Source organism: Symphalangus syndactylus, chromosome 6 (assembly GCF_028878055.3).
Source record: "Symphalangus syndactylus isolate Jambi chromosome 6, NHGRI_mSymSyn1-v2.1_pri, whole genome shotgun sequence".
In the NCBI taxonomy this organism is placed as follows: domain Eukaryota; kingdom Metazoa; phylum Chordata; class Mammalia; order Primates; family Hylobatidae; genus Symphalangus; species Symphalangus syndactylus.
In genome coordinates, this window is record NC_072428.2 from 131,650,658 (window position 1) to 131,664,638 (window position 13,981).

General features: G+C 36.1%; 1 protein-coding gene across 1 annotated transcript in view; it reads left to right on the top strand.

Moving 5' to 3' along the window:
- Window positions 1-13,981, top strand: part of AGK (acylglycerol kinase) — a 103,876-nt gene that overhangs the window by 57,849 nt on the left and 32,046 nt on the right. The window contains exons 6-9 of the mRNA XM_055284268.2: window positions 2,365-2,457; window positions 5,308-5,340; window positions 6,631-6,725; window positions 12,861-12,930. Of these exons, the coding sequence (XP_055140243.1) occupies window positions 2,365-2,457; window positions 5,308-5,340; window positions 6,631-6,725; window positions 12,861-12,930 (291 nt within the window). The remainder of the gene's footprint in view (window positions 1-2,364; window positions 2,458-5,307; window positions 5,341-6,630; window positions 6,726-12,860; window positions 12,931-13,981) is intronic.

The window sequence follows — 13,981 nt, forward strand, 5'->3', positions numbered from 1 at the left end:
CAAGACTGTCCACACTTCAGGCGCCAGTCTCACATCCTGGGGAAATGGTCACCTGTTCTTCTGACCTGCCAACTACAAGTCGAGGGTTCTCCCAACCCCCTCCTCAGGTTCGGTAACTCAAACTCAGGAAAGCACTTTGCTTAGTTTACCAGTATATTATAAAGGATACTACTCAGGAACAACAAGTGGAAAGATACATAGGGCAAGGTATGGGGGCAGAGGGATTGGCATAGAGCTTCTATACCCTCTGTAGGTGTGCCTCCTCTCAATACTTCAATGTTGAGGTATTTGCTTCCAGCCTGGAAGCTCCCCACACTCCATTGCTTAGGAAGGTTCCCTTAAGCAGGCATGATCAATTAAATCATTGGCCATTGGTGAGTAAACTCAATCTCAGGCCCCTCGCTCCTCCCTGGAGGTTAGGGATGGGGCTAAAAGTTCCAACCCTCTAATCACTTTGCTGGTCCTTCTGGTGACCAGCTCCCATCTTGAAGCTATTCAGGGGCCCACCAATCACCTCATTAGCACAAACTGGCAAGATTGAGAGGGCCTTGCCATGAATAACAAAAGACATTTTTATCACTCAGGAAATTCCAGGGGTTTTAGGAGCTCTGTGCCAGGAACCAAGAACAGAGACCAGACATATATATATATATATGTCTGGTCTCTGTTCTTGGTTCCTGGCACAGAGCTCCTAAAACCCCTGGAATTTCCTGAGTATATACGTATATACGTATATATATGTGTATATATATACACGTATATACGTATATATATGTGTATATATATATACGTATATACGTATATATATGTGTATATTATATATATATACGTATATATGTGTGTATATATATACGTATATATATACGTATATATGTGTATATATATACGTATATATATACGTATATATGTGTATATATACGTATATATGTATATATATGTGTGTATATATACATATATATGTATATATGTGTGTGTATATATACGTATATATGTATATATGTGTAAATATATACGTGTATATATACATATATATGTGTATATATATGTGTGTGTGTATATATATATGTGTGTGTGTGTGTGTGTATATATATATATATATATATGTATGTATGTATGTTTTTTTGTTTTGTTTTTTTTTGTTTGTTTGTTTTCCTGAGACAGAGTCTCGCTCTGTTGCCCAGGCTGGAGTGCAGTGGTGTGATCTCAGTTCACTGCAATCTCCACCTCCCAGGTTCAAGCGATTATCCTGCCTCAGCCTCCTGAGTAGCTAGGATTACAGGCATGCATCACCATGCCCGGCTAATTTTTGTATTTTTAGTACAGATGGGGTTTCACCATGTTGGCCAGGCTGGTCTTCATCTCCTGACCTCGTGATCCACCTGCCTTGGCCTCCCAAAGTGCTGGGATTACAGGCGTGAGCCACTGCACCTGGCCCAGATATATATATATATTTTTTATTATGCCATAGGTGCTTAAGCCCACCTGAAATCCAGATATTTAATTTTTGTCTATTAGTATGTATAGTGTGATATCAATTGGAGGGAGTGTTTCCTATTTTAATATTAGTTGCATTATGTCTATTGAAATTCAGTGTTTGGTTTTAGAAGTATACATATTATTGGTGGCTTAAATGGTTCATTTAAGTCTATGTATGTATCTCAAATAAAATGGTATCAATAAAAATGGTAAGTCTTAGGCATTGTTTTGTGACTACTTTGAATCATACCTGTATTTCTTTATGTATGGTCATAACAAAACAATAATAACCTCCTTTTATTTAGTGCAATACCAGTTATGAACAGTTACCTTACCAGTTGCTTTACATACTGCTTTACAACTGTTTTACAGAGAAGCTATCATTATTCCCTCCCTCAACACACATTATTTCAGTGATGAGGAAATTAAGATCCATAGAATTTAAGGTCACTCAGCTAAAAAGTAGCAGAGTTGAGATTTAATCCGGGTTTCTTGGGCTCTGACATCTGTGCTCTTGTTATTACATCTGCTTGTCCCTATTTGCATGTACACTTGACTTCCTATAAAGGATGTAATAGAATCTGCACTGGACTGGAAATGATGCCTTTGACTAGCTAGCTGTGTAGCAGGCAAATTATTGGGTTTGAATTTTATTTTCAAAGTATGGAGCTGACTAGATGGTTTCTGAGGTCCCTCTGGCTCTAAAAGTGTAAAACTGTAACAACTATACATAATTGCTTTGATAGCTATTTTTTCATGTCTATCAATTATGTAAAATTTACGAAGACAGTCAATGTAAAACTTTAAAGAAGATATCCCACATTTTTAAACCTTTAACCTTGTGGCTCTAGGTTGATAAACTCACCAAAGTCTTCCTTGGTATTTCAGACAGATTATGAGGGACAAGCCAAGAAACTCCTGGAACTGATGGAAAACACAGATGTGATCATTGTTGCAGGAGGAGATGGGACACTGCAGGAGGTATGACTGTTTTTCTCTTTGAAACTATTTTGAAGGTGAGAAAAATGGAAATTAAATCCTAGAGCAATGGTATGTTGTAATTTAAAGAAATTTTTTATTTTAATTCATTATTTTAGGATTGTTGCTCTCTAAAGCTAGTATAGCTTTAAATTTTTCTCATGCACTTCCATTTCATTGCTTTTTGTAAACCCTCTACCCAGCATATAGAAGGATTTTTGTATTATCATATTTAAGTTTGATAATATTGAATATAACAGAAGAAAAAATGGTGGTGGATGGGATAATCTTGTTATATTTTGAAGACTCTTATGAAGTAGCCCTGTTTGTAATGGAATCATAATTTCCATCAATAGGTATGTTTCTTATAAAATAAACAAATAGATATTCAGCTATCCATTCTCATGTCATTTCCATTACATATAATATTATACTACATTAATAGGAAGAGGTATACATGCATCTGCTTTTGTTTTAATATTGCATCTTCTCAATGAGATACCACTATGCGCCTATTAGAATGGCCAAAATTTCAGAACACTGGCAATATTAAATGCTGGCAAAGATGTGGAGCAACAGGAACTCTCGTTGGTAGGAATGCAAAATGGTACAGCCACTTTGGAACAGCTGGGCGTTTTCTTACAAAACTGAACACACTGTTAACATACAATCCAGCAATTATGCTCCTTGGTATTTACCAAAGGAGTTGAAATCCTGTGTCCACATGATTGCACATGTAGCAGCATTATTCATAATTGCCAAATCTTGGAAGCAACCAAGATGTCCTTTAGTAGGTGAGTGAATAAGTAAAGTGAGATATATTCAGACAATAGGTATTATTTAGCACTAAAAAGAAGTGAGCTATCAAGCCATGAAAAGACATGGAGGAAACTAAATGTATGTTACTAAGTGAAAGAGGATAGTCTGAAAAGACTACATACTGTGTGATTCCGACAATCTGATATCTGGAGAAGACAAAACTATGGAGGCAGTGAAAATGTCAGAGGTTACCAGATGTTGAAGAGAGGGATGAATAGGCAGAGTACAGAGGATTGGTAGGGCAGTGAAACTATTCATTATGATACTGTAAGGGTGAATACATTTGTGTTATACACAAATTTGTTTAACACAAATTTTGTGTGTGTGTATATTTGTTATACACAAATGTATAAGTGTTATACATTTGTGGAAACCCATAGATGTACAACACCAAGAGGGAACCCCAATGTAAACGATGGACTTTGGGTGATGATAATGTGTCAATGTAGGTCCATCAGTTGTAACAAATGTGCCACTCTGGTGAAGGATGTTGATAATGGGCAGAAGGTTCACATATAGGGGGCCAGAGGGATATGGGAAATCTCTGTATTCCTCTCAATTTTGCTGTGAACCTAAAACTACTATTAAAGCATAAAATTTATTAATAAAGATACCCTTAATGCTTACTTTGGTCCATTAAGGGCAGTAAGTATGTTACCCTGCAAGTACTCTTCTTTTCTAGCAGCAGAGTAGTGCATTCATTATATTTTGGAAACCCCTAAAGAGCCCAATGCAGGTGATCCCACGCACTGCTTAATTATTCAATCCTGTATACTATAATTCATATTCGTACCTCATTTCTGATTGCCTGTTGTCCCCATTTGTTGGTTTTACCAGTGTTCAGGGATCAGAAGCTAACAGCAGAGTACTGTCCTATGTTTGACTTAGTCATTACGTGAGTCTTAGTAAGCTTCTTTTAAAAAGGCTGTGCTAATGATGTTGTAATCGTTTTTATGGCTTTTTAATGAAGTGTGAAGAATATTGATAGCATGCCTACAAAGAAGGAAGTAGACCTCTCAACAGCCCCAATTATTCCTGAAATTCAGTGAGGCAGGAGAAGATGAAGGGAGGAGACCTGGGTCAGGTTTTACTTTACAAAATGTTTTCAAAGAAATTGTGTATTTGGTATAATTACAGTCATACAAAAATATGCACTGATTAGAAAAAGGATTGGAGGGAAAATATCAAATATAAACAAGTGATTAATAATTGGTTATGTGGGGCCGGGTGTGGTGGCTCATGCCTGTAATCCCAGCACTTTGGGAGGTCAAGGTGGGCAGATCACCTGAGGTGCAGAGTTTGAAACCAGTCTAACGAACATGGCGAAACCCTGTGTCTACTAAAAATACAAAATTAGCCGGGCATGATGGTGGGCGCCTGTAATCCCAACTACTTGGGAGGCTGAGGCAGGAGAATTGCTTGAACCTAGAAAGCAGAGGTTGCAGTGAGCCGAGATCATGCCGTTGCACTCCAGCCTGGGTGACACAGCAAGATTCCATTGCAAAAGAAAAACAAAATAATAATAATAATAGTTGGTTATCTGGCATGGTGGAATTATGAGAAAATTTTTTTTATTTAGGTATTTTTCACAGTTTTTACAGAATACTATCCTTCTTCATATTTGTCAATAAGAACGATTTGTTAAGTGCACACTCTGAGTATAGCAAAGCGCTTTTTTCCTGTATGTGTACTTTATAGTAGTAAACTAGGGTTTTCTGTATAATTGATGTGTACATCATATTTATACCCATTTTATAGAACTTAAAACACATTTTTACTAATACAACTTGGAGTTTTTATAATTATTTTATCTTAGCTTTTATTGTATTGTTGATCCTAGGTCAAAAATAAAATCTAATTTAGCTCTGATTATATTGGAGAATACTATATATTTTAAGATCCAGTGCATCTTTTAACAGAGCTTCTAAGAAGAAAACAGGACTAAGTTTATGGTCTATGAAAATTGAATCCAATTCTTTTATTGTAAAGGAAATACATATTATTTATAAAAATGTTTTATTATTACATTTGTAGGTTGTTACTGGAGTTCTTCGACGAACAGATGAGGTGAGCATTAAAGAAAGAGTAATTGCATTTTAACTTTTATTTTTCTGTTCTTTTTTATTGCTTTCTTTTTTTTTCCATTTTATATTTTAAAACGGGTACAAATTGTGCTTTCTTGGATTTTAGAAAAGAAAATACTGCTACTCATGTCATAGAACACGTATATTAACACATGGGGACTTTTCTGGTTTGGTAATTGATGGTATCCAATAACTTTGACAATGGTTATTTAAAATTTTGTTATGGAATCTTTTTTTCAAAGAACTTTTTCATAAAGAAATTGTGGCATATTCATATAGTGGGAATCATCTAACAGTTAAAATGAATGAACTAAATGTATAAATATCTACATGGTTAAATCTCAAAAGTTTTGAATAAAAAAAAAAGTAGGTTGCCCAGATATGTTATGCATTTATACAATGTTTTAAAATTCAGAAAACAATATTATGTATTGTTAATGGATGCTTAGATATGTAACAAAAGAATAATAATGTGGATGAAAAGGAATCACACCAACCTCAGAATAGTGGTCTCCTCTGGGAAGGGAGAGAGGAGACTAGTTTTAGAAGGGACTTTCATTGTATCTCTATCGTTTTATTTCTTGAAACATATGAGGCAAAAAGGTAAATGTTAACATTTGTTAAATATAGGTTGTGGGCACACGGGTGTTTTTGTAACATTATTTTATGCACTTTTCTACAATAGCTAGAAGATCCTTCTCAGTCCCTTTGGTAATAGTACATTGTGCTCAGAATTGTTTTGAACCTTATAGTATCTATTGTATGTGTGGCATTTAATTAAGTTAACTACTATGCCAGTACCATCTGTTACTTGAACATGTTTATTCTCTTTGACTTATTTGTACTTAAGATAGTTTATAAAGTACCTTCACCTGTCGTTGGTCACTGTATAAATGGTAGACATTTTTAGTTGAATTTTATCTGCAACTTTATCAAATAGTATGACAACATAATACAGTCTCTGTTGCACTAGTGCATTGATCTATTATCTTCAAAACCCTCATTATCTTAACCAAATTTCTTTCAAACAGTTGTCATTAATGAGTACTAAAATATTTCTTCCAAATTCTGAGTCATTTTGTTTTCATTGACTGCCTTGTTTTAGAAATTACCCACCTAGCTTTATTTGATTACTGGTCTAGGGATGTGGAAAAGAGATGGGGAGGCAGATACAGGGTCAGTTATTTGTCATAGTGGACACACCTGTGCTTCTCCATTAAGCCTGATTTTCTGATCATAACAATAAAACTTTCCTCTTCTTTTTTCCCCCCAGGCTACCTTCAGTAAGATTCCCATTGGATTTATCCCACTGGGAGAGACCAGTAGTTTGAGTCATACCCTCTTTGCCGAAAGTGGAAACAAAGTCCAGTAGGTTGTCAATGTGGGGAATTAGCATTTGTGGGTGAGCGAGCCTGGGAATGAAAAATTTATGTGTATGCTATAACTTTCTTGAGTTTTGATAGCCTGAAACTTCAAATAATTAAGAGGAGGGCCTAGATCAGAGTTCAACCTTTCAGGTCATTGGGAAGTTTCCCAACTTGGTTGTGGGACTTTTATAATAAGTCTCCAGGTCAGGTAGGGAGGTGAATACTTGATGTCCTTTTGTCAGTTATGAAGATAATATCCCTGACCCAAACCGTTTTTGTGCTTGTACATTATAAGATTCTTTAGTGAAGACAGATTTGTGCTGATCATTTGTTTGCTTTAAGTATACGCAATGACAAATAACAAGTCCCTTGTGAAGACTGAACTAGTAGCCTGGCTTCATGATCTTGATATTAAAAATAGCTAAAACAAGTAAATATAGCCACATCCTTTTGGGAATACTTAAAGTGGTAGGCAGTGTAGACAAAGTAGACAGGGAAAGCAGTGTAGCTCTGACATCTAAATTAAATTGCTGTGAGTCTCACAGTGTTTTCGAGAGTCAAGCAAATTGTTGGTATTATTGTTCTTTTTTTGCTTGAAGGCATTATGTAAACAAAGCTCTGCTCTTTCAAGAAGATAGAAATCTTGAATTTGAGCTTTGACAGTGATTAATAACATCATTTTGAGCAAATAGTTGTCAAGAAGACCCAAATAAATGGAGAGATAGCTGAGAGATCAGTTGCCTGATGGTTAACGTAAGCTTTGTGACACATTGGAGGAAGTCAATAAGTAAATATTTGTTGCATGATTCAATGAAAATTTTCTCATGATTTTTCTGGTTATAATCTTCTAGAATAAATAATAATAATACCCAAATGATTTTCTGTTTTGGTTAAGGATTTTTTTTTCTGCTTTGGAATTCTTTGATAAGGCTGGCTTTTGTGAATTTATTTTTGCTATTGTAATTTTAGGAGTCAACTGTATCTCTTTTGACAATTCTATATTTTACTAAGCATCTTAGTCCAGTTTTCAAAACACTAGGCATACACACATATATATATATGTCAGATCTTCATTCAAACTTCTTTCATATTTCAAACCTTAATATAATGGGGATTATTCAGCTATTCATTAGCCATCCTGAGGCCTAACTACAGGAGAGGCCATTTCAGTTGGCCATCCTTTTTTTTTTTTTTTTTTTGAGACGGAGTCTCGCTCTGTAGCCCAGGCTGGAGTTTAGTGGCGCGAACTCGGCTCACTGCAAGCTCCGTCTCCCGGGTTCACGCCATTCTCTTGCCTCAGCCTCCGAGTAGCTGGGACTACAGGTGCCTTCCACCATGCCCGGCTAATTTTTTGTATTTTTAGTACAGATGGGGTTTCACTGTGTTAGCCAGGATGGTCTCGATCTCCTGACCTCGTGATCTGCCCGCCTTGGCCTCCCAGAGTCAGTTGGCCATACTTTTTATCCCCAGTTTAGAATTTCTGAGGGACAGTAGATAATGACAGTTAATTGCTCATATTTTTGCTTCTCCAAGATGAATCCTGTCTGATTCAGGTATTGGTTACATTAGAGAGCTTGTCTTCCACTTGTGTCAGTGCAGATTTTTTGAATTGCTTTAGCGAGTATTCCAAATAGCGTATGTCATTGATCTAAGGGTAGACCATTTTCCTTGGAGACCCCTTGCCTGTCCAAAAGCTAATTTACACAGTGTGTGGCAACCCCCAGGGTCTGCGAGAGTAACTGATTTTCCATGGTAGTTAAACTACTGTTGTTGCTGCTGCTATTTATAATTTAAAAAATTATAAAACAATTTATAAGCATGCCCCAGGGCTCTTAGGTAATCAAGGAAGTCTGTCCTGAGTTCAGAGTTCTGTAGGCCTCATAAAATGGCAGAAGCCTAAGGCTATTTAAAAAGAACAAGGCTTTGCTTTTTGCACTGCTGTCGAGATTTGTTGTACCATAGTTACTACAGAGGAAAAAAGAATTTTGAATTTGGAATGTTGCAAGTAAATAATCCGAAAAGTGCTATTCCATGCTACAGTGCTGCTTTATTTAGAACTTTTAGTTATTGGCAGGAGAATGATAAATTATAGGTTGCAATTTTAGCTGTCTTCTGCCAAGCAATTTAGGAAAAAAATTTAATATAAAAAGACTTTTTGAGTTACAACAATTTTTTTTTTAAGGTCAGCCTCTCAAAGGCATTTACTAAATCTCTCAGTGTGTTAAATACTGTTCAGAGTAAGTACAGTGCTTTAGGATCCTTTCTGATAGCTTTTTTCAGAATTAATATATTCATATCAAATTAACTTAAACTTGTGAGCATGCTGCTTACTTTCTCCTAAACTGAAACTCATATTCCAAACTGCTGCCTACTTCCCAAGTAGCATCTATATTGGAGAGAAAAAAACGGTGTAAAAATGAGTTGATAGAGAAACATGAGAAAATATAATAGTTTCAGCTAGGGTTTAATCCAAGCATTTGAGTTAATGTGTATATCTTGGGATTTTAAAGTATCTTAAGTTGTACCTAACTGTTAGAAACACTGGTTTAGGTGGATTTGATTCCTTAGGTGTTTACATTTAGTCCTGAGCACATTGATGGGGAGGCCTGTAGAGCACCCAGATTTTAGATGTGGATTTTTTCTTTGGGAATCCATTGATATCCATTTGATACCTCCAAAGCAGCCTTACAGGTTATGTTAGCACATCTTTGGAGACAAATTTCATTTTGTGACATGCTGGCTCTGTCCTCTTGGTAATTTCATTCAATCTCTCTGAACCTCAATTTCTCTTACATGTGTTTATCAAATGCACACTAGTAGTACATACTTCAGAAAATTGTTAAAAAGCTAAAATAGGTCTAGTTAGGTAAGTGTAATTATGCCTAGTAAAGTGGACTTTATTCATGTTTATTAAAAATTCATTTAGGGGGGACAAACAGTAAATAAATAGGTTGACTACAATTACTGATTCTAGATTCTATAATTAAAACAAATATAAATCAAAACAGATAAGCCTCTATATTCCATTGCTAACTGCTTCACCTAGAAAAGTTTTGTTTGTTTGCTTGTTTGTTTAAAAAAGGAAAGAATGTTTTGTAGTCATTCAAATCAGTTACCATGGGACGGCAGCAATTTCTATGAAATTCACAGTATCAACCAGTTCTGCACATAGCAGAATAGATTAAGAGGGGCCCTGTTTGGTTAGGAACTGCCCTTTTTTGAACGGACATTAAAGTACTTTGTAAATGACTTCTACTTGTAGTTGTACTTAAACTCCAGACAAAATAATTTTTTTACTTTATTAATAATAATTACCATATTTATTTTTCCAAAATATAGCTATGTAACAATAGAGGCAATAGGACACTAACACTGATAAACCTTTACAAAAACAAGAAATACATACGGATAAATCTAACAAAATATGTGTAAGATTTATATGATGGAAACTACAAATCAGTGAAGAGAGAAATCAAGAAGACCTAAGTAAATAGAGATACTTCTGTGTTCATGGATTGTGAGGCTCAGTACTGAGATGTCATTCTCTCCTAAACTGATCTATAAATTCAATACAATCCCAATCAATGTTTCATAAAGCTTTTTGTAGAAATTGACAAATTGATTCTAAAATTTATATAGAAAAATAAAGTAGAATAATCAAAATAATTTTGAAAAAGAACAAAGTTTAAGGATTTACCCTATCTAATTCCAATACTTATCTAAAGCTACAGTGATCAAAACAGTGTGGTGTTGGCAAAACAAGAGACATAAATCAGTAGAAGAAAGAGTCCAGAATTAAACCCACACACATATGGACAATTGATTTTTCAACAAGGGCACTAAAGCCATTCGATGTATAATAGAAAAGACAGTTTTTTTCAACAAACAATATTGGAACAGTTGAACATATACAAAAAGTAAACTTCAACCTGTACCTCACACTATATCTAAAAATTAGCATAAAATGGATTCTAAACCTGTATATAAAACCTAAAACTATAAAGCTTGTAGAAGAAAATCTTTAGTCATTAGAGAAATGCAAATTAAATCTACCATGAGATGCCACTATGCATCTATTAGTACAGCATAAGCAAGAAAAAAAAAGCAAACAAAAACCCATCAAATAAATGCAGCAACTGAAACTCTTGGATATCATTGGTGCAAATACGAAATGGTAGCCACTTTAGAAAATGGTTTGGCAGTTTCTTATAAAATTAAACATATACCTACCATATGAGCAGCAATCACACTTATAGGTACTTATTCAAAAGAAATGAAGATATATTTGCGTACAAAAACCTATACATGAATATTTATAGTAGCTTTATTCCTAACTGCCAAAAACTGGGAACAAAGCCAATGTCCATCAACTGGTGAATGGATAAACAAATTCCAGTACATCCATACAATGGAATATGGGTAGTCTATTGATACATCCATTCATAAACAATAGTGTAAATGAATTTCAAGCTCATGCTAAGAGAAAAAAGCTGAACTGGAAAGGCTCCATACTTTTTGATTCTACTTAATGACATTCTGGGAAAGGCAAAACTCTAGACACAGAAAACATAGTAATTGTCAGGAGCTGAAGGTGCAGGGATTGGGTTGGCTACAGAGGACTATGAAGGAACTTTTTGGGATGTTGAAAATGTTATGTATATTTGTCATGGTGGTAGTTATATGACTGCAGCGTTTGTCAAAATTTGTAAAACAGTGTACCTAAAAGTATGAATTTTACTGTGTATATATCATACCCCAATAAATCTAACTTCATAAAAGAAGTTATACTTCCAGTTTCCAGTTCCACATGTAAGGAGCTTGGAAGTTGTCACTCTGTCCTAACAATAAATGAAAAGCTGAACAACCTGAAAACTCAGCAACTCTTCTTGTATCTGAAGGAGAAGGTAGGACATAGAGCAAACTGCTACCCTCAAGATTGGAGAGACAGGGGAATACAGGGGATTTTGACTTAACGAAGACACACACTGGAAACTACTTTGGAAACCAGTGCCAGGGTAGGAAAACCTGACCTGTAATTGATACATTGCTGAAGCTCAGTGCTATTAGCTCTGAGAGGAGTCCCAGTCTACTGGGATCCAGTCATAAGGAGTCCCCCACAATATTGTGAGATATACCTCCAGGAACTCAACCAGGAGCTCACAATAAATATCAGAAAAATCGCCTTATACTTCTGGCACTGGTGGGGAAAAGGAACCATTTTGAAATATGCCACAGTATTCTGTTCTTCTTAACAAGGCCTGTCCTCAGGAGAAACAAGTTAACCCGAGCCCACCCTGCTGGATTATTATCAAGGTTTAACTGGGGAAGGGAAATACTTAATTCTAGTCAGCTCTAGCCTTGCATGTGGGAGAAGGGAAAAAGCCAATTCCAGCCCACTCTAGCCATTCTGTCCCACCTAAGAGAAGAGAAAAAACTGAGGAACATTTGTGAAGTTCAAAGTCCAGAGACAGACTCATTAAAGCCTGAGACCTAATCATTGAACCTAATCATTGCTTCCCCTCCTTTCACATGCTACATGGATGTCAATAGTTCATGCCTTTTGATGATACTTTTTTTAACCTATAGACTTTCCAAATGACTCTCAGAATGTAGATAAGAACGGTCTGTGTTCAAAAGAATCAGCAATTAAAATGAAGCGCATCCTAGTAGTCCTGGAAAATAAGAGAAATATGTCTCAGGTTCCAGATTATATTTTGCTAAGACAACTGTAACAAATTCTGCCCTTTAGTTACCCTTCTGGCTGTTAGAGCAAGAATAAATATTGTTTTTAGAAATGCCTGAGTTTTTTACAATGAATAAAAAAGTTATTTAAGTATCATATTTTCCAATGGTAAATAGGAGTCAGGCACAATGTAGAGACTCAGTAAATGTTAAATGAATAAATGATCAGTGCCTTGTATGAACTTCTCCTAGCCAAAGCTTTCTCTTTGAGTCCCTATAAACTACTAGTACTTTGTGCAGGAGAGAGGGAGACAGGGAGGGAGGGAGAGAGAGAGAGAGAGAATGAGAGAGAATATGTGTGTGTGTGTGTGTGTGTGCATGAGTGCATGTGGCAGTGTGGTGGGGGAGGTGTTGCCTATTTTTCACAATATGATAATTTCCTTTTCTCTTTTAGACATATTACTGATGCCACACTTGCCATTGTGAAAGGAGAGACAGTTCCACTTGATGTGTTGCAGATCAAGGTAAATCTTTTCATCACATATTGAAAAAATTGTGAAAGAATACTTGCTTACATGTTAAAGAAAATAAAATGTAGCAGTTCAAATGAGGTTGTAATGAAAGCAATAGTTGCTCTTCCATTCCTACCCCAAGTATTAGTCCCCAGAGGAAATAATTTTACCTGTTAATTCTAGTTGTTATCACTAATTAATATGCTTTTGCTCCTATTTTTAAAATGTGGCTAAAAACATAATATTTACCATTGTAGTCATTTTTAAGTATACAGTTCAGTAGTGTTAAGTATACCTAACTACTTTTTTTTTTTGAGACGGAGTCTCGCCACTCTGTCGCCCAGGCTGGAGTGCAGTGGCGCAATCTCGGCTCACTGCAAGCTCCGCCTCCCGGATTCATGCCATTCTCCTGCCTCAGCCTCTCCGAGTAGCTGGGACTACAGGCGCCCGCCACCACGCCCAGCTAATTTTTTTGTATTTTTGGTAGAGACGGGATTTCACAGTGGTCTCGATCTGCTGACCTCGTGATCCACCCGCCTCGGCCTCCCAAAGTGCTGGGATTACAAGCGTGAGCCACCGCGCCCTGCCTTGTTTTTTTTTTTTTTTTTGAGAAGGAGTCTTGGTCTATCTCCCAGGCTGGAGTGCAGTGGCACAATCTCAGCTCACTGCAGCCTCTGCCTCCTGGGTTTAAGCGATTCTCCTACCTCAGCCTCCCAAGTAGCTGAAATTACAGGCACCCACCTCCACAACTGGCTAATTTTAACTACTTTTTGATTTATCGGTTTTAGACCTTATCTTTGACCTCTTTGTTATACAGGCATACCTCATTTTATTACACTTTGCCTGATTGCATTTCACAGATATTGTGCTTTTTACAAATTGAACGTCTGTGGCAACCCTGCCCCAAGCAAGTCTACCAGTGTCATTTTTCCAACAGCATGTGTTCACTTCATGACTATTTGTCACATTTTGGTAATCCTCACAATACCTCAAACTTTTTCATCATTACTATATTGTTATGGTGACTTGTTATCGGTGATCTTTGATGTTACTATAGTAATTG